General features: G+C 39.6%; 3 protein-coding genes and 1 long non-coding RNA gene across 5 annotated transcripts in view; 2 read left to right on the top strand and 2 right to left on the bottom strand.

The window, feature by feature from the left end:
* Positions 1 to 5,092: 5,092 nt before the first annotated feature.
* LOC148722982 (uncharacterized) lies at positions 5,093 to 7,156 on the bottom strand. The gene is made up of 2 exons (XR_015991771.1): positions 6,724 to 7,156; positions 5,093 to 6,309 (listed from the first exon to the last, which is right to left on the bottom strand). It is a non-coding gene; the product is annotated as an uncharacterized LOC148722982 (long non-coding RNA).
* A 1,697-nt stretch (positions 7,157 to 8,853) lies between these two features.
* Positions 8,854 to 17,641, top strand: part of LOC111346473 (macrophage mannose receptor 1-like) — an 18,919-nt gene continuing 10,131 nt past the window's right edge. For both annotated transcript variants that reach the window (XM_088733409.1, XM_088733407.1), the window contains exons 1-3: positions 8,854 to 9,283; positions 11,544 to 11,933; positions 12,315 to 12,446. In XM_088733409.1, the coding sequence (XP_088589535.1) occupies positions 9,220 to 9,283; positions 11,544 to 11,933; positions 12,315 to 12,446 (586 nt within the window). In that variant the 5' untranslated portion in view covers positions 8,854 to 9,219. The remainder of the gene's footprint in view (positions 9,284 to 11,543; positions 11,934 to 12,314; positions 12,447 to 17,641) is intronic.
* LOC148722981 (uncharacterized) lies at positions 13,827 to 15,235 on the top strand. Its single transcript, XM_088733414.1, has 2 exons — positions 13,827 to 14,045; positions 14,172 to 15,235. The coding sequence occupies exons 1-2, from the start codon at positions 13,864 to 13,866 to the stop codon at positions 15,127 to 15,129; spliced, it is 1,140 nt and encodes a 379-aa protein (XP_088589540.1). The 5' UTR covers positions 13,827 to 13,863; the 3' UTR covers positions 15,130 to 15,235.
* Positions 15,400 to 17,147, bottom strand: LOC148722980 (uncharacterized). The gene has a single exon (XM_088733406.1). It carries the CDS (start codon positions 17,031 to 17,033, stop codon positions 15,525 to 15,527), a length of 1,509 nt encoding a protein of 502 aa, XP_088589532.1. The 5' UTR covers positions 17,034 to 17,147; the 3' UTR covers positions 15,400 to 15,524.

The raw sequence follows: 17,641 nt of genomic DNA, 5'->3' as shown, positions 1-17,641 counted from the left end.
AAAGCACTTCCCTATATTGATCATGAATGAAAAGCTAAGTATGTTGTATATCCCAGAAGCGCTCAGGCATTAAACTGAATGCCAGGACTTCAATATGGGTGGACCAGAAAGGATAGACAACACTTCCCTATATCGACAATGAATGAAAAGCTAAGTATGTTACATATCCCAGAAGCGCTCAGGCATTACTCTGAATGCCAGGACTTCAGCCTGGGTGAACCAGAAAGGATAGACAACACTTCCCTATATTGACCATGAATAAAAAGCTCAGTATGTTGTATATCCCAGAAGTGCTCAGGCATTACACTGAATGCCAGGACTTCACCCTGGGTGAACCAGAAAGGATAGACAACACTTCCCTATATAGACCATGAATGAAAAGCTAAGTATGTTATATATCCCAGAAGCGCTCAGGCATTACACTGAATGCCTGGACTTCAGCCTTGGTGAACCAGAAGGGATAGACAACACTTCCCTATATTGACCATGAATGAAAAGCTATGTAAAACTTTGTTATATATCCCAGAAGCGCTCAGGCATTACAGTCAATGCCAGAACTTCAGCCTGGGTGAACCAGAAAGGATAGACAACACTTCCCTATATTGTCCATGAATGAAAAGCTGTGTAAGTTAGAAGAAGCGCTCACACATTACACTGAATGCCAGGACTTCAGCCTGGGTGGACCAGAAAGGATAGACAACACTTCCCTATATTGACCATGAATGAAAAGCTAGGTATGTTGTATATCCCAGAAGCGCTCAGTCATTACACTGAATGCCAGGACTTCAGCCTGGGTGGACCAGAAAGGATAGACAACACTTCTCTATTATTACAATGAATGAAAAGCTAATCATGTTATATATCCCAGAAGCGCTCAGGCATTACTCTAAATGCCAGGACTTCAGCCTGGGTGAACCAGAAAGGATAGACAACACTTCCCTATATTGACCATGAATGAACAGCTAAGTATGTTATATATCCCAGAAGCGCTCAGGCATTACACTGAATACCTGGACTTCAGCCTGGGTGAACCAGAAAGGATAGACAACACTTCCCTATATTGATCATGAATGAAAAGCTATGTAAAACTTTGTTATATATCCCAGAAGTGCTCAGGCATTACAGTCAATGCCAGGACTTCAGCCTGGGTGAACCAGAAAGGATAGAGAACACTTCCCTATACTGACCATGAGTAAAGAGTTCAGTATGTTATATATCCCAGAAGTGCTCAGGCATTACTCTGAATGCCAGGACTTCAGCTTGGGTGAACCAGAAAGGATAGACAACACTTCCCTATATTGACAATGAATGAAAAGCTAAGTATGTTGTATATCCCAGAAGCGCTCAGGCATTACTCTGAATGCCAGGACTTCAGCCTGGGTGAACCAGAAAGGATAGACAACACTTCCCTATATTAACCATGAATGAAAAGCTAAGTATGTTCTATATCCCAGAAGCGCTCAGCCATTACACTGAATGCCAGGACTTCACCCTGGGTGAACCAGAAAGGATAGACAACACTTCCGTATATTGACCATGAATGAAAAGCTATGTATGTTATATATCCCAGAAGCGCTCAGGCATTACACTGAATGCCAGGACTTTAGCCTAGGTGTACCAGAAAGGATAGACAACACTTCCCTATATTGACCATGAATAAAAAGCTATGTATGTGATATATCTTACTTACCTAATTCTTTTATTTCCTCTAATAGGAATTCTAGCTGACTCCGCGCTTGATTGAGGTCGGCCTTCTGAGTCGATCGTTTTCAATTCGAATAACTGCGGAGGCATCACGAACAGCTTTCAGCTCCTCGCAAAAGTCATCGCTTGGTCGAGTCTTGCTAGTCTCCGTTTTGATTTTAGGCGAATTTATTTTATCGATCAATCAAAGATATCTCACCACTTCTCCTTCTTCGAATTTCTGCCAGAAGATGGTAGAAACAACTCCAAATAGAGAGGCGATGGCCACTTTGTTGTTCTGAACATATCGGCCATCCAAGCTTCCGCCATTTTTTAAAGCTGGACCGTACAAAACGCTTGGAAAATGTGCCACTAACAGGCTACCTCAAAAAACTTGCTGACTCATGCCACATTTCTTGAAATTTAAGATAAACCATTCCCTTGACTCATCTGGAGGAGAATGAAGCAATTCAACCCTTCGAAGTTTGAAGGGATCCATAACTGCACTCGACCGCGGGAAACTAAACATTCCAGCTTTTGCTTACGCATATTAATATGAAATCCAATCTCCAAATGTCAATAGGCGGATCCAGCCCCTAATAAACAAAAGGCTTCATTGTACCCAGCAGGAACAGAGATTGTACAAACTCGATCAAGCAACTACTCAGATTACTGCGAGCAATTATCGAAAAAGGCTGTCAAGGCGATGATGGAAACTTATCCGGTTTGTGACGTCACTCCATAGCAACCAGCCTTTTCGAATATTTGAACTTCCGTTTACCTGTGGCTCGTGATGCTGCACGGCCATCTTTATGTATAGATTAATTAACAACCATTCATGTAATACTATTCCTGTCACATTTAATCGTGACTTTCATGGTTACAACACAAGATCGAGAAATGACGTTCGAAAATCCAGTGCCACAAGAAGATGGGGTCATTGGTCGTCAGTTAAGTTTAGCGCAGATATATGGAATGGTTTAGACATCTCACTAAGAAATGCAAACTCACTGCCTGCCTTTAAACGTGGCCTGTCTAAATTTAATTTTGAATTTGAATTGACTTTGCTGGTATTACTTTTAGTTAATACTTTGTGATTAGTATTTTAATTAGTTTTTAGATTTAGCTTTAGTTGTTTGTTGCTATTTGTAGTTTATCTTTGTATTAGTATTAATATTTAACTTAGGACCCTCCTTGAAACCACTTTTGTGACGTTGGCATCGTCATTAAAGATTATAGTATAAACCCAACAAAGCCATCTAGCGTAAAACTGACAGATTTAGTGGCAACGTTACGAGATCACTATGAACCAAAGCCGATCGTGATCGCTGAACGCTTTCACTTCCACAAGCGCGAACAGCTCAAGGGGAAATGTGTGACGGTGTACAGTGCAGCCCTAAAGAAGTGTTCAGAACACTGCCTTCGGTACATTTTTAAGAGGAAGCCCTCAGGGACCGATTCGTCTGTGGCCCGAGAAGCAGACAAATTCAGAAGACTCTTAGCTGAGAAAAGTCTCACGTGGAAGACAGCAGTAGAGATGGCGTTGGCAACGGAAGTTGCTGATAAGCAAGCCAACAACTTCAGGAATTCGCCCGCAGATAGTGGCATACATTACGCAGGGTGAGACGAAAATGAAAAGGTAAGGTTGCCCTGCGGGCAAGCTGTTACTTGAGATTACTAGCCCGAAGGTCTGAGGAGCTAGCCTGAAATCAAATTGTTTATAAAGAATATTTCAATTTATTTCATTGTGCAAAATACAAGTAATGATGACAAGCATAGATAGAAACTAATTCTTCGTATATTTGGATTCTTGAATGTGATTTTCGTTTTAACTTCAACCTCAAATTAAACAATGTAACAGAAACGACCAGTTTTTACACCTGACCACCAGAAATTGCAGTTACAACTTAGATCAAAATTTTGTGGACGAGAATTCCAAGTACAGTCATGTGATCTAATCTTGTGATTGCAGATGACTACTTCAGAGTGCAATTTCACTCAAACATGGGCGAAATAATAAAGGAAAAATGACCTCTGCACTCGAATGAGTTCGCTCCTTCGATGTTTACATTTTACCCCGTCGACGGTGAAAAATACTATAAATTTATGGAAATAACAACACAGTTATTTTTGTGAATGTCATGAACGGTGCGATCGGTCAATTAAACTGCCACTGTAATCTGTAGTCTGTCGACATTCGATGGAGTAAATTCTCTTCAAAGCTCCTCAAGCTGACAAACTCGTCCAGACTTGGCGCCGTAGCATCCGATAAAAAAATAGAAACAAACACGCAACTCGATAACGGAGCCAGGTCTGCTAGCTTTTCTTCAAGCGAGTTTTTTCTTGTTTTTTTTAATTTTTACACGAAGTGGGTCTTTTTTTGTTTTAATTATGAATTGGCAGCCTTTAAATAGAAACAGGAATCCGGATTTGGATTTTCCCAACGAAACGCACGTAAAATTCCGAGAAAATCCACTGAACCGTGACTTGGCTGGAATTTAATTAGACTGATTGTCTCGCACTGCACGCTGTCAGTCGGCAAATATTGTCATTTCAAAAAATATATTTCGGCCGATAGGGTCTAAAAGTACTTACGAGTGACCACGAGTGACCACGGGCGAGATTAAATCAAATTATCTCAGTTCTCTTACTGTGACGTCATTACGAAATCATTTTCACCTAATTTTATGAAATAATGACGTACTCACGAAAACTGAAGTTATTCACTGTATAATTTGAGTATATCAACAAAGTTGAAATGGTAAATTGGCCACCGTTACGATTATAAAAGCTGGCGTTTCGAGCGTTAGCCCTTCTTCGGAGCAATAGCCGACGATTTGAAAAACATAAAGAACAGAAGCGATAATATTAAAAAACTTGCAGTCTGGACTATACATCACAGATTGCAAAGTTACGATAGGTTGAAAACAAAAACGATTTTTAGAATAGTCATCAATATAACATTACTATTTTATTGGGCTCTATTTTAACAACCCGCTGTTGATCAATGGAAAATTGCATCCAACTTTCAAATGTACTGCCGACGAGATGTCTGGAGAAGTACTTCATTGGGTTTTGCGTCGTAAACTCACTACTCCTATCGTCAAAGTAATAGCCCGGCTATTTTCTTAGCTTATATATCGCTTGGGTCGTGAACAATTCGTATGAATATATGTTTATCATGACAACTTTTTATTACACCTAACCTGTACGTATGATTCCAAAAATAGTATACAACAATAACCATGGGAACTAGGCAGCTAGACACCATGGGGGAGGGGGGGGGTGGCTTTTTGGGCGTTTCCGCGCGCTTTAGAATGGGTTTGCGCGTTTCTTGTCAAGTTCGGTCATGGCTGACTTATTAAATAAGAAGAGTAAAGATATTTCCCCCAAAAAGGAAAGACGAGAATGAAGTTACCATGGTAATATAATAAAATATAATATTATACGTTTTGCTGTAGTTATGTTTTTTTAAATATATTGTTTGGACCTTTTTTCAATTATTGGACGTATGCCGCGGAAAATATTCAATCAATAGTCTCCTTTCTAATAGGTATTTGATGAAATGATGTGAATTTGACTGCGTAATGGCGACATAGTAACAAAACTGAGATATTTTGATTTAATCTCTCTCGTGGTCACTCGTGGTCACTAGTGGTCACTCGTGGTTACTCGTGGTCACTCGTGGTCACTCGTAAGTACTTTTAGATCCTATCTATTTCGGCCGCTTATGTAAACAGAAAAAGTCATGACGTTATTTACGGACGCAACTAAAATGCGGCGCAAGACGTTGTCATACACGATAATTTGGCCTCATAACGTTTTCCTTTTCCCTCACGAGCTTTCTGCTACACAAGTCTTGGTATAAAAGCTCAATTTATCATCATCAGAACAGAGGAATCATGGTGGTTTTTGCCCGTTGGGCAAGCTGCGATAAGAAAACGCTAGTCCGACAAGTCATTCCCCTAGCCCCGGGCTATCGGACAGCACTTTCGTCGCGGCCTGAAATTACGTGAGGTCATCGCATCTGCTAAAAGCGATAAAGCCAAAGAGACCGTGTTTCCATAGTGGCGAGGACCACATCACGCAAAAATGCTGATTTAGAGAGGAATTTTGACGGAATTGTAAATGAAAGGGCATATCGCCAAAGTTTGTAAGAAGAAAGCACCCACATCCTCAGATGGTTACGCCCATGTATCATGACTGAATCAAGGTGTGAGAAGACAACCAGTTCGGTATGTAGAAGACGACTCGACACCCTTCCAAAAGAGACAAACGACGAATATATTATTTTTCACTTTCATCAGGAAAAGCCTGAGCCATCCATCATGGTTCCTGTAAGGGTGAATGGTGAAAACTTTTCGATGGAGTTAGACGCTGGTGTGTCAGTTTCAACCATGTCCGAAGAGATATGGAGAAGGCAATTCACCGAAAGTTCCATTATAGGAGTCCCAAATTAAGTTGAAGACTTATGCACAGAAGAAACCCTCAAAATCATTGGTCAAGTACTGGTTGAAGTTATTTATCAAGACCAGATTTCCATGTTACCGCTCCAAATTCTCAAAGGGAACGTACCAAGCCTCTTTGGAAGGAACTGGCTAAATAACATTAAGTTAAACTGGGGATCTATTGAGAAGATAAGTTGTGAATTAGATAGCGTAGACATCAATCAGTATTGAAGGATGAGTTAGGTACTATGCAAGGTGTTAAGGCTAAATTATTCGTCAAGCCCGAATAAAAACTGGGGTTTTTCAAACCGCGCCAAGTTCCGTATGCTTTAAAAGGAGCCATTGACCGATAATTAGATCCCCTAGAAAACATGGGAGTAATCGAGGTGTGCTACTCAGAGTGGGCGGCACCGACAGTTCCTAGGCCTTTCATTTAACGTTAAACCAGATAATTCGATAAGAGTATGTGGGGAAGAGAAATTCAGTAAGGTAGATTTATCTAGGGCTTATAAACAAATTCTTTTAGATGAGGATTCAAGGGAGTATGTAACCATAAATACTTAAAACGGTATATATAGACCCACTCGTTTACCTTTTGGGGTATCCTCCGCGTCGGCTATATATCTTTCAATCAAATATTGAGCAAGTACTCCAGGGTATACTGATGGTCTTTTGTAGAGTACACGATATTTCAATATCGGGGGAAAATGATCAACAGCACTTAGTTCATCTCAATTAAGTTTTAGTTAGGTTGGAAAGCGCTGGCTTGAGGTTAAAACTTGGCGAATCGGGAAATTCATGCAGCCTACAGTTGAATATCTTGGTTATCGAATAGATGCGCAAGGAATACATGCAATCGAGAAAAAGCTTGAAGCCATAAGAAAGGCACCCGCATCCATGATTCAGCATCAGCTGAGGTCATCATTCCTCGCAATGATCAATTATTATTTGAAATTCATCTGTAATTATTCGACTATCAGCCATCCGTTAAACGAATTACTGAAAGACAGAGTCGAAGGGAAAAGCGAGCGTAATTACGCGCAGATAGAAAAGGAAGCACTTAGCATAATATTCGGAATGAAGAAGTTTCACCAATACTTGTGCGGAATAAGATTTCTTTTAGTCACCGATCACAAACGGTTGACCACATTGTTAGGACCGAAAAGCGGTATCCTAACTCTAGAAGCCGCACGATTACAGAGATGGGCATTACTGCTCGCCGCTTATCAATATGATATCGAGTAACGCTCGACGACAAAACATGCAAACGCCGGTTTAATCCATTTGTCGGTACAAAGCGACGAATTAGGAGAAGAAGTCGATGAGATCAGATTCATCAACCGATTGCAAATTGAGTCCTTGCCGATGAATGTCGATCAAGTTCGCAAGGCGATACGAACCGACCCAATTTTGTCGAGATTATCACTGTAAGTGATGACAGGTTGGCCAGATAAACAAATCACACCGGAAATCCCACGGTATTTCTGCACACGTCACGAAATTACAGTCGAAGATGGTTGTTTACTGTGGGGGATTCGAGTCATAATTCCAAGCCAACTTCGCGAACGTGTTATCTGAATTACACACTGAGCACCCAGGTATTGTCCGTATGAGGTCACTCGCGTGACTTCGCGTTTGGTGGCCTAATCTTGACAAATAGCCACAATTGTACGGAAATACGACAATTGTCAGAAATCACGCAACAAGCCCCACTGGCACCCTTTCACCCGTGGGATTGGCCTAAACTGCCGTGGCAGAGTGCATATCGATTTTGCAGGTCCATTTAGGGGTAAAATGTTTGTAATCGTCGTCGATAGTTACTCCAAATGGTTTGAGGTAGAAATAATGTCTAGCATCACTAGTGAAGCGTCAATCACAAAGCCTCGCAACATGTTTGCTCGATATGGCATTCCACAGCATCTCGTGAGTGATAACGGTACACATTTCACTTCGGAAGAGTTCTGTAAATTTACAAAACCGAACGGCATCAAACATACGCTTGTTGCTCCGTATCACCCTCGATCCAACGGCCAAGCTGAGCGCTTCGTCCAAACTTTTGAGCAATTTTTTTAAAGCGGAGGGGAACGAATCGATTAAGCAAAGTTTCGCGATTTCTATTCAGCTACCGAACGACACCAAATAGCACTACAGGCCAAACATCACCTGAATTATTCCTAAATCGTCCATTAAGAGCGAGATTAGATTTAATGCGTCATTACTTCGGTCGGAAAGTAGTTAACAGACAAACTAACGAGAAAGCCAGACACGGTAAAAATAGTAAAGGAAGAGAATTCACTCCCGGTGAAGAAGTTCTGGTGCAAAACGTCCATGGTGTGCCAAAGTGGCTTGTTGGCCACTATTCAGCTCCAGACCGGTCCCGTCTCATATAAAAAGACCTGGTGGGAGAACAACTCTGGAAACGCCATGTTGACCAGATGTATCAAAAGCATGTGAGCAACCGAGACAGCAAACCAGACGTCGTCATTAGTGTAACACACTCGAGCGATATTGTTAACATCCAACCAGTAGCGCTTTCATAAACGGAAACCGCGAGAAGCGCCACGCTAAAAGCAAATGATTAACTTTTGTAACGTATTACTGCATAATTTAGGCAAAACTGCTTCCTACTGACTTTCGTGGTTCCAAACATTCCATGTGGTATATTATACTGGTTCCATTTCCGTCTAAAGTACATTTACGTATAGGATGTGATATTAAAAATATCATTTTAGATGAACAGGCTAACATTACGCTGAGAACTATGCGCGCGCAGCTTCTTCGTTCTATTCCCTAACGATGCAACACAACTTATGTAGATACACAAAACACACTAGATATAAAAAAGATTTCCTTCAGAAGTTGAAACTCATTATAAATGAATTCTAATTTCATAATTTGCTCATTCTTGATGAAATACAACTTGTTGTTAATGAATTATTACAGTTTGCTTGAGGCGTGATCTCTCTCCAAACTTTCCCTGTTTCCTCCAAAGTCACACCTTGAGCGAACGGAAATTGCGTCAAAATCTTAATCGGTCATTGAAGCTAAACTTTGACTTTCGTGGCGTCCTTATCCAAAACATTGAACGATGAATGTGGTAAAGGTGTACGTGCTGATACTTCTTGGAATTGATTTGCTACTGTTGAGAACAGGTAAGTGTCAAAGGAATCGTTGATAATTCTAAAATTTATGAATTATCATAATCATATACTTGTGAGCTATTAAAATGTCGGGTTTTACGTATCATTCGGTTATTCTCAATAGTTACGTTTTATTAATGATCTATACTGAACGTCAAACCAACCTAGCCCTTTACTTTTTAGTTGAATCAAGAGAGGATGAATTCCCTTACAAAAATGGTTATATGTACATGAAAAAAAAAAAAAAAAAAAATCGCGGAATAGAATGCGTTTTGGTGTATGATAAAAGACATTTTTCAAGACTTGAAAGCCGAGCGATGGACGAGGATGTCAGAATTGACATTAAGAAGGAAGTGTTAGTTTACGTGTTTAAATCGATTGTTGATGATCAAATTTACACGTTCTGTATTATTGTAAGATTCAAACGTGCGTGGCTTTTCATTTAAGTGCGTTACTTTTGATTTAAAATTTACCCTTGATCACCATGTCATTTATTTGATTACACTTCTAAGTTTTCGTTTTTCAAAGTGTTGGCCTGCAAGTCAGTTTCATTCTCAATCATCAATAATTTCACTCTGCCCGTTTACGTCAATAGGAGGAAATATCTGTAAGTCGCTAGTCCTTTTCCGTTTTCATTGTACTTGTAAATTTCCTTAGATCTATTGTAATTATAACCATCATTTTTCCTTTTAGTCAAACCATCACTTTTCATCATCATCTTCAAAGTAATCGGATGCGTTTAATTTACTCGTTTGACAGTGAACGTGGAATAAATGTTCTCTTTTTAAAAATTATCTCTTGCCTGGATTCTACAATGATTTTGGTTTAATAATCATGTTAAATAATCCCACATGTCCATTAGCTTCCGTCCACTTGTAACTATAAAGCTGTTTGCCTTGTTTACATTGCGACCGGTACGATTATAATATCTAGCGTGACCAACTGGCGTCATTGTAAATTGAGCATGACATGCAGTGTGTAACACAATCCGGGCATGTTGGATAGGAAAATTGATAGATTTATACAATTTACTGGCTTTTTTACATTATTCACTGATTGTAGTACATTACACTGCTTGCTCATTCAAGTGAAAACCAAGTAAACTAGAAAGATACGAGAAAGTTTTCAGCAATCTTCATGGCTTTGAGCCCCAGTCTTTCTTGCGGATGTGGGTCCATTTGAAGCACCCGATTCAGGAGGTGGAAATGTCTTAACCATTCCCCAGCTCTTCCTTCGAAATTTCTTCGTCTTGCAAGCAACTTACGATAAACAAAGAAACAAAAATAAGCGATTGAATGAAAATTACTATCCTTTGTCATAACTGTATGTTTAAGAGTCTGTCCACGAGAGGACCAGCCAGGCGTGACACATGCCATCTCACCGATTTCTCTCAAACTTTCACAGATGATTAAGATCATAAAGTTATTCAAGAGTCCAAAGTAGTTTGGGCTCCCGATTAATCCCTGGGGTACAAGGGCTTTCACTTCAAATCCCAGGGATAAAACCCCGAAATTAGCCCTAAAATTGCACTTCCAAAAAAGATCTCCCACACTGATAGAATGCGATGGATTTTAATCTCATTTCATCCAACAATTTTTTGAACCTTAAGCAATCGAAGGTTCAGAGTTGGATTGATTTGAAATCATCCTCGTCAATCGAGAGCATTTCATAATCAACCATGTCACGCGACAATTTTAAGAGACCGAAAATTAGGCTTTTTTAATTGCAAATATCTCCAATGGGCAACGTTACATGTCGATCAACATGTAATCACAGTAAAACCCAATCATAGTGCTATGTTTCTGACGAAAAAAAATTTTTGGCCTCTGTGAAACATTTATGATCACATTCCTCCGAAGTGCGTGACAGGCAATGTTTATTTAAGCACTTTGTGATCACAAGCTGCTAGTTAATGAGCCGAATCAAATCGTGTTATGGTATATGTGACGCCAATTGTTTTGTTTTTTGGCTCTAAAAGTATTAACAGGTGTTTAACTGCATAGTTAAGGCGCTGAATTGTAAACATCAGCCGGCCATTCATGTGGCGACGACAAAGACAACAGCGACCATTATAATGATGACTAGGAAGAGAAAGAGATGAACGAGGAGAGTGATGAGAATGATAATAAAGATTGCCTCCAAGAAAATCAAAGCTGATCTTCGGCAAGTAACAGTTAACCCAATAGACAATGCATTATCGCACAGACGAACACAGACACACTTCGCGGTCATTATTGATAAGTCTAACTTCTATATCATTGTGTTACTATAGATGGTCAGAGGCTATGTTCGTGTTATACCTTCAGCAAAGTCCGACGGATATGGCCACCAGCAAGGAACTACTGTAAAAACAACAATAAAACACTTGCAGTGTTGGAATCAGAGCAGGAATGGCAATTTATTACAAATGAGATTCAAAATAAAACAGGTACCATATATAGTGAATGGTTTATTGGTTTGAAACAAAATTTAACAACACGGAGATGGAATTGGATCAATGGTAAACCTTTGACCATTGACAAATGGCATAGGATTGGTACAAATCCTGACCCAAAGGACTCTTACGGGGTGATTCATGAGGAATATCCATCTGGATTCAAAGGATCACTAAGCACCGTTAGGAGCGACCTTTCAAGAGGATGGATTTGCGAGGAAGAAACAGGTATTGATCAGTAACAGAGAACGTAAAATATTCGCTGTATCAAACGTTATTGTTGTGCACACCTTTGAATTTTCCGTAGGCTACTCTCACCCCCCCCCCCCCTTCTCTATTCTTTATCTTTCCCATCCCCACCCTGCTCTTTTTGAAGGCCACCTATTGCGACCACCTTACCACTGATAGCTCATCACCATAAGGGGACAAAAACCCGTAGTCATCGGCTGGCCGTATAGACACTTTGAAGTTTTCTGGATTAGATATAGGGACGTGGCGTAGAAAAGTTATCACCGACCAGAGGTATTGAGTCTGCCACCCTGCCTTGTAATAGGGATATTACTCAAACAATGCATAGTGGCAATGACAGTAGTTATATTGTTTTAACAGCTACCTGTAAAGGAATTTGTTTCCACCATCCTGCTCTAACTAGTAGAAGTTTTCGTGGAACATCACCTGGGACAAAAGCTGTTACCACACATGGCAAGACGTCAAGTGAACACGATATCACTGCTTTATCACGTAAGATCATCGATCGATCGATTGAATTATCGGACTTGCTTGTTTCGGATTTTTGTTGTTGTTGTTTTGTTTGCCTGCCCGTTTTCTCTTTATAAGAGAACTAAATCTGTATACTGATTTATCATCCAACTGTACTTCGTAGAGTACAAAGAACTTGGTCACTTGGTAAAGTATTTTGTTATAACAGCGAGAAGTCTTTGTTAGGATATAAATGTCAAGATTCTATGTTTGTTTAAAAGTTCAGTTTTCGAGATGCATTAAATCCAGGGTGGGGGTGTATCGGGGGGGGGGGGAGAGGGGGGAAGTAGTTCATACCGTTGCTTTTCTACAACCGTTTGGACATTTTATCGTAGTTGAATTGTTTATTATGGAAACGCTCTTCTATTTTGCCTGTTTGTTGATTTTGCTGTAACGAAGCCCGTTCGAGTATGCAAGCCTTGAAATTTTAAATGAAACTCGAGTTCATGTGTGAAATGTCTTCGTCGGAAAATGCAAGTTGCGACATAAAGTTCTAAGCTTCGATAAAAATCGAACAAACCGTCCTCGAAGTTCACTTGCCGTTACTTTAATCGAAGGGTTTGTCGAGGAAAATAATATTATTGTAACTTGTCAAACCCCTCATTTACCCCGCCTAGTTATTCAAGTGTGAGAAAGATTCAGTTGCCGCCAATCTTCCCTATTTTTTTTTAAGGAAAGTTTCTTCCAAATTCTCGACTAATTTACTACATGACTCAAAAGTCGGCATTGCGAAGGCACCTGACTTTCAAACAAGTAGAAACCATTACATTCCTCTAGTCACATCTTTGGTTTAAAAGTAAGAACTAAATTATACTCTCTCCTAACTGAATTACCGAAAACAGGAAACCAAGCTAACCTGAAAGTGGGGCTAAACCACTCCACTTCCAAGCTTTAAAGATGACAAGTTAATTTATTATTTGGTTGTTCTCGATAGTGGAGTTTGATTATTGGTTTATTCTGAACCTCAAACCAACCTTGCACGTTACTTTCGAGTCGAATTGAGAGAAGATCAATTCCTGGGAAAGAATTCTCGGGATAGTACCAGTTTCGATCGATTATGACAGATTTTTCAAAACTTGAAAGCTGAGTGACGGACGAGGATGTCGTAATTTGCATTAAAGAGGAAGTGTTAGTTTGCGTGTTTAAATCGGTCATTGATGATCAAGTTTATCAATACTGTATGGTGTTGGCTTAATAATCATATCAAGTAACCTAACATCCTTTTCTAGCTACCATTCAGGTTTAGCTATAGAGCTGTTTGCCTTGTTTACATCGCGACAGTACTCTGACCGAAAGTCTACAAACGATTGTAAATTAGCCATTTTCAAAACGAGCGGCGGTCTGGGTACGATTTGCCACCCTAGAGGCTCTTGGGATCGTTTGGAGGGACAGCAAGAACATGGTGGACAAGAGCAATGCAACCGTGCGAGACGCTCTCAAGGTTATTCTGACAGAAGAAGATATACCTGGTGCAAAAATTCCTCGCGAAACTGTAGAACAATGTAGCGTCGTTCAATTGAAAAGGTGGTTGCTGTGCAGGGGAGCAAAGACTACGGGAAATAAGAAAGCATTGATAACAAGGTAGGTTCACTCGAGGTGTATATTTTCATTTAGTGGTGTACATATGAGCTTAAATTATATCGAAGGAGAAATTGTGTCGTTTTATTTTGTTTCATTCCAGTCATATATCATGTTCATATTTTTCAGAGTTCAAGATTACATTAAGCATGGACTAGACGTTAAATATCTCCGTGATCCAGACGGTGGACTACACCTTCTCCGCAAGAAGGCTCAACTTGGAGTGCTGGAGGAGGAAGAGCCGCAGCTCAACCAATTCTTTCCAAAAGAAGGATACAAACCTGATTTTAAAGATTTGCCTAAGATAGCTTTTGGAACCGTTTGGCAGTTTATTATTGAAGTGAAGAGGAACATTAATTTTGATGAAGAAAAAATAAAGAAAGTAGAAGAGCAAACACGAGGGCAGTCAAACTCAAATTTGTGGCATCATCACAGGCAGCCCAGGATTACTGCTACAAATTGTTACAGAATAGCTGTGCAAAGGGAAACAACATCACCAACAAAAATCATCCAAGATGTCCTTGGTTACAAAAAACCATTTCAGAGTAAATACATGCAAGAAGGACTTGAAATGGAGGACAGGATCATAGCTGCTTACAAATTATTAAAGCAGGGGGAAGGGGTTACTGATATATCCGTAGAAAAATGTGGCTTTTTCATTTCCAAGCATCATGGGTTACTCGGAGCAAGTCCAGACGGATTAGTGTGTGACCCTTCTGCAGAAGACAGTAAGGGTCTTCTTGAAGTGAAATATATTCAGATGGAAAAGCAAGAAAGTCTGGAGGAGGCTCTGCTCCGAAAAGGAATTTGCAAGAAGTTTGAGGAATCTGTGATTTTGAACTCAAGACACAAATATTATTTTCAGGTACAACAGGCAATGTTTGTGGCAGAGCAAAAATGGACTGACTTTGTGGTTATGGGAACAGCCTCTTCCACACCTTTTTGTGAGAGAGTTTATTTCTCACAAGAACACTGGGATAGAATATTCCCAAAACTTGAATCATTTTTTAACTGCTGGATTGTACCAGAACTTTCATATCCTTGTGTGAAATATGGGCTCCCCAAAATTGATGCGCGCATGTTTTGAGAGCTTTTTGTTTTAAGAGTTTTATTCTTTTTCATCTACTAGAAAACTTATAACTGAAGTTGTATTTCTTAACATGTCCAATGTTGAATAATATCATTATACTATACGCTGCATGTTTTGGCAAACCTAGATTTAAATGTGTAGTCAAAGCATTTGCAATGCTAAACCTAAAATGCAAATGACCCAACCTACTATCATTGTGTGATGTAGCTGCTCCCCAAAGTAAGCTGAATTTGAATCACTCATTTGACTCCAATTTCAATACCAATATTATTGTTTGGTCCAAACAAAATTTATTTCATTACACCATTTAATGAAAGTTATTGCAATATGAATGTTTTCGTGTTTCATCATCAACATGTGTCATGACAGTTAACAATATTACATGATAATTTTTAATTTATAAGAGGGGGTTGAAAATTTGACAAAGCACAGACCACTACAAGCATGTCTGATGCAATAGGTGCAATAGTAATTGGTATCTTATGGTCGAAGATGTGCCAGTTCTTTATACGTTCCATGAGCCGCTCCACATGAACTCTTAGGCTAGCAACCACCTTGTTGTGATTTGTTTCATTTGTGGAAAACTGTATCTTCTGTTCTAAAAATTTTGGTATAACAAGGCTTGCACCAACAGAAGCTAATTCATCCTGACAATTGAACCCTTTGTCAGCCAGTACCTGGTCACCAGGATTTAGTCTGTCTAGAAAACCACTAAGAACAGTTATTTCCTTATCTGAGGTTGAACCAGGAAATAAGTCACTCACAAAACATAAAACACCGCTTGGCGTTATGCCCAACAGTGATTTCATGGTGGTTCTTGACTTGTATGATGAAAAACAGGTAGACTGTGAATCAAGAGCAGATGGCCTCTCCATTTCAAATTCCGTGCAATCGACAATGACTGTTACGTTAGGCAACAGTTTCTTAAAACTGTCAGGCCTATAACATTGAAGTACTTCTCTTGGGGGGATGATGATAAGAGGTTCAAATTCCCTCCTCAAAAATGGAATCCAGGCATTTACAATCTTAGAGACAGTTGATCTTGAAACCAAAAATCGATGAGCAAGATCATTCTCAAACAAACCCAGCTTCAAGCGCAGCATAACAAGGGTAAACTCCTGGAATTTAGTAAGTACTCTGGGTCTCCCAACATTACCGTTCGTGGTGGTCCTTTTGTGCCCATAATTAATATTGCTAGAGGCTTGTTCTACAGTTTTGTAACAAAGAATAAAAGCATTGTAATCGGGAAAGCCGGTGTAGAATGCAATATCATCATCTTTATCTTTAAATTTGCTTATGTCAAATCTATTGTTATCTAAAGCATGCTTCAAGCTTTCGATTTCCTTTTGTAATTTGCTGTTCACCTCTTTTATGTTGTTGTTTTCTTTCTCCAACTGCTGAATCTCTCCCTTAAGCTTAACAATTTCTTGTTCTCTTGTTTGCATTCTGTTGTATAAACTGTTTAGTTGGTCTCCAGTAAGTAACGTTTGCATTTCCACACTGGTACTGGTGTCAGCATTAACATTCATATTTTCTGTCTGTTCTTCAAATTTAAAGTTCGCTTCCTGTGGTAATTGAGCAAGTGCTGTTTTTCTTTTTTTGGTTTGCTCTATTTTCTGTACATCTTCGAAACTGGCCCTCTTGCGTTCTCTACGTTGAGCTGTCGGTTTTGTCCATGGAAAAATTGAAGGCAAGTGCGTTCTGCTAAGTTTTTCTCCTCCATCGAAATGAACTGAGCAAATCCGCGTACTCGTAGAATCTAATTTCAGAGTCTCGTTCCTCATAAGAACCACGTACTTTCTACGTATATGAGGGTCTTTTGGAATTCTATAATACTGAAGGTTAGGTGCATTTCTGTAACTATTAGTGCAGCCTGGAATACAGCAGTTATAGTGTGCCATGTTTGTCACACGTCAGCTGTGCGTTTGTTTACCTTCACGCTGTCCCTCCAAACGATCCCAAGAGCCTTTATGGTGGCAAATCGTACCCAGACCGCCGCTCGTTTTGAAAATGGCTAATTACTGTTTAGCGTGACCAACTGACGTCACGATAAAATTGAACATGACGTGCAATATATAACGCAACCCAGACATGTTGGAAAAAGAAAATTGATAGATTTAAACAATTTACTGACCTTTTACGTTATACACTATATATAGTATTATATTAAACTGTTTGCTTATTCAAGTGAAAACCAAGTAAATTAGGAAGATTAGAGAAAGTTTTAGATAATCTAACTTTTAGATTTGAAAGAGGTTGAAATATGTTCACCATTCCCCAGCTCTTCCTTCTGCATAAATTAGGTCCGCTTAAGATTGAAACCGCCTCTTCGAAACTTTTCCGTCTCGCTAACAACTTACGATAAACAAAGAAACAAATATAAATACCGTAAATGCTCGAATTAGCGTCCAGCTTCAAATAAGTGCCCCACTTCGAATTAGCGCTCCTCCTAAGGTTCAAAATTTGTAATAAGCGCCCCCCTTCAAATAAGCGCCCCCCCTCCCATTCT

The sequence above is a fragment of the Stylophora pistillata genome, chromosome 9 (genome assembly GCF_964205215.1).
Source record: "Stylophora pistillata chromosome 9, jaStyPist1.2, whole genome shotgun sequence".
Lineage (NCBI taxonomy): Eukaryota > Metazoa > Cnidaria > Anthozoa > Scleractinia > Pocilloporidae > Stylophora > Stylophora pistillata.
Note: the sequence above shows the minus strand (reverse complement) of the source record. Positions and strands in the feature narration are given on the sequence as shown.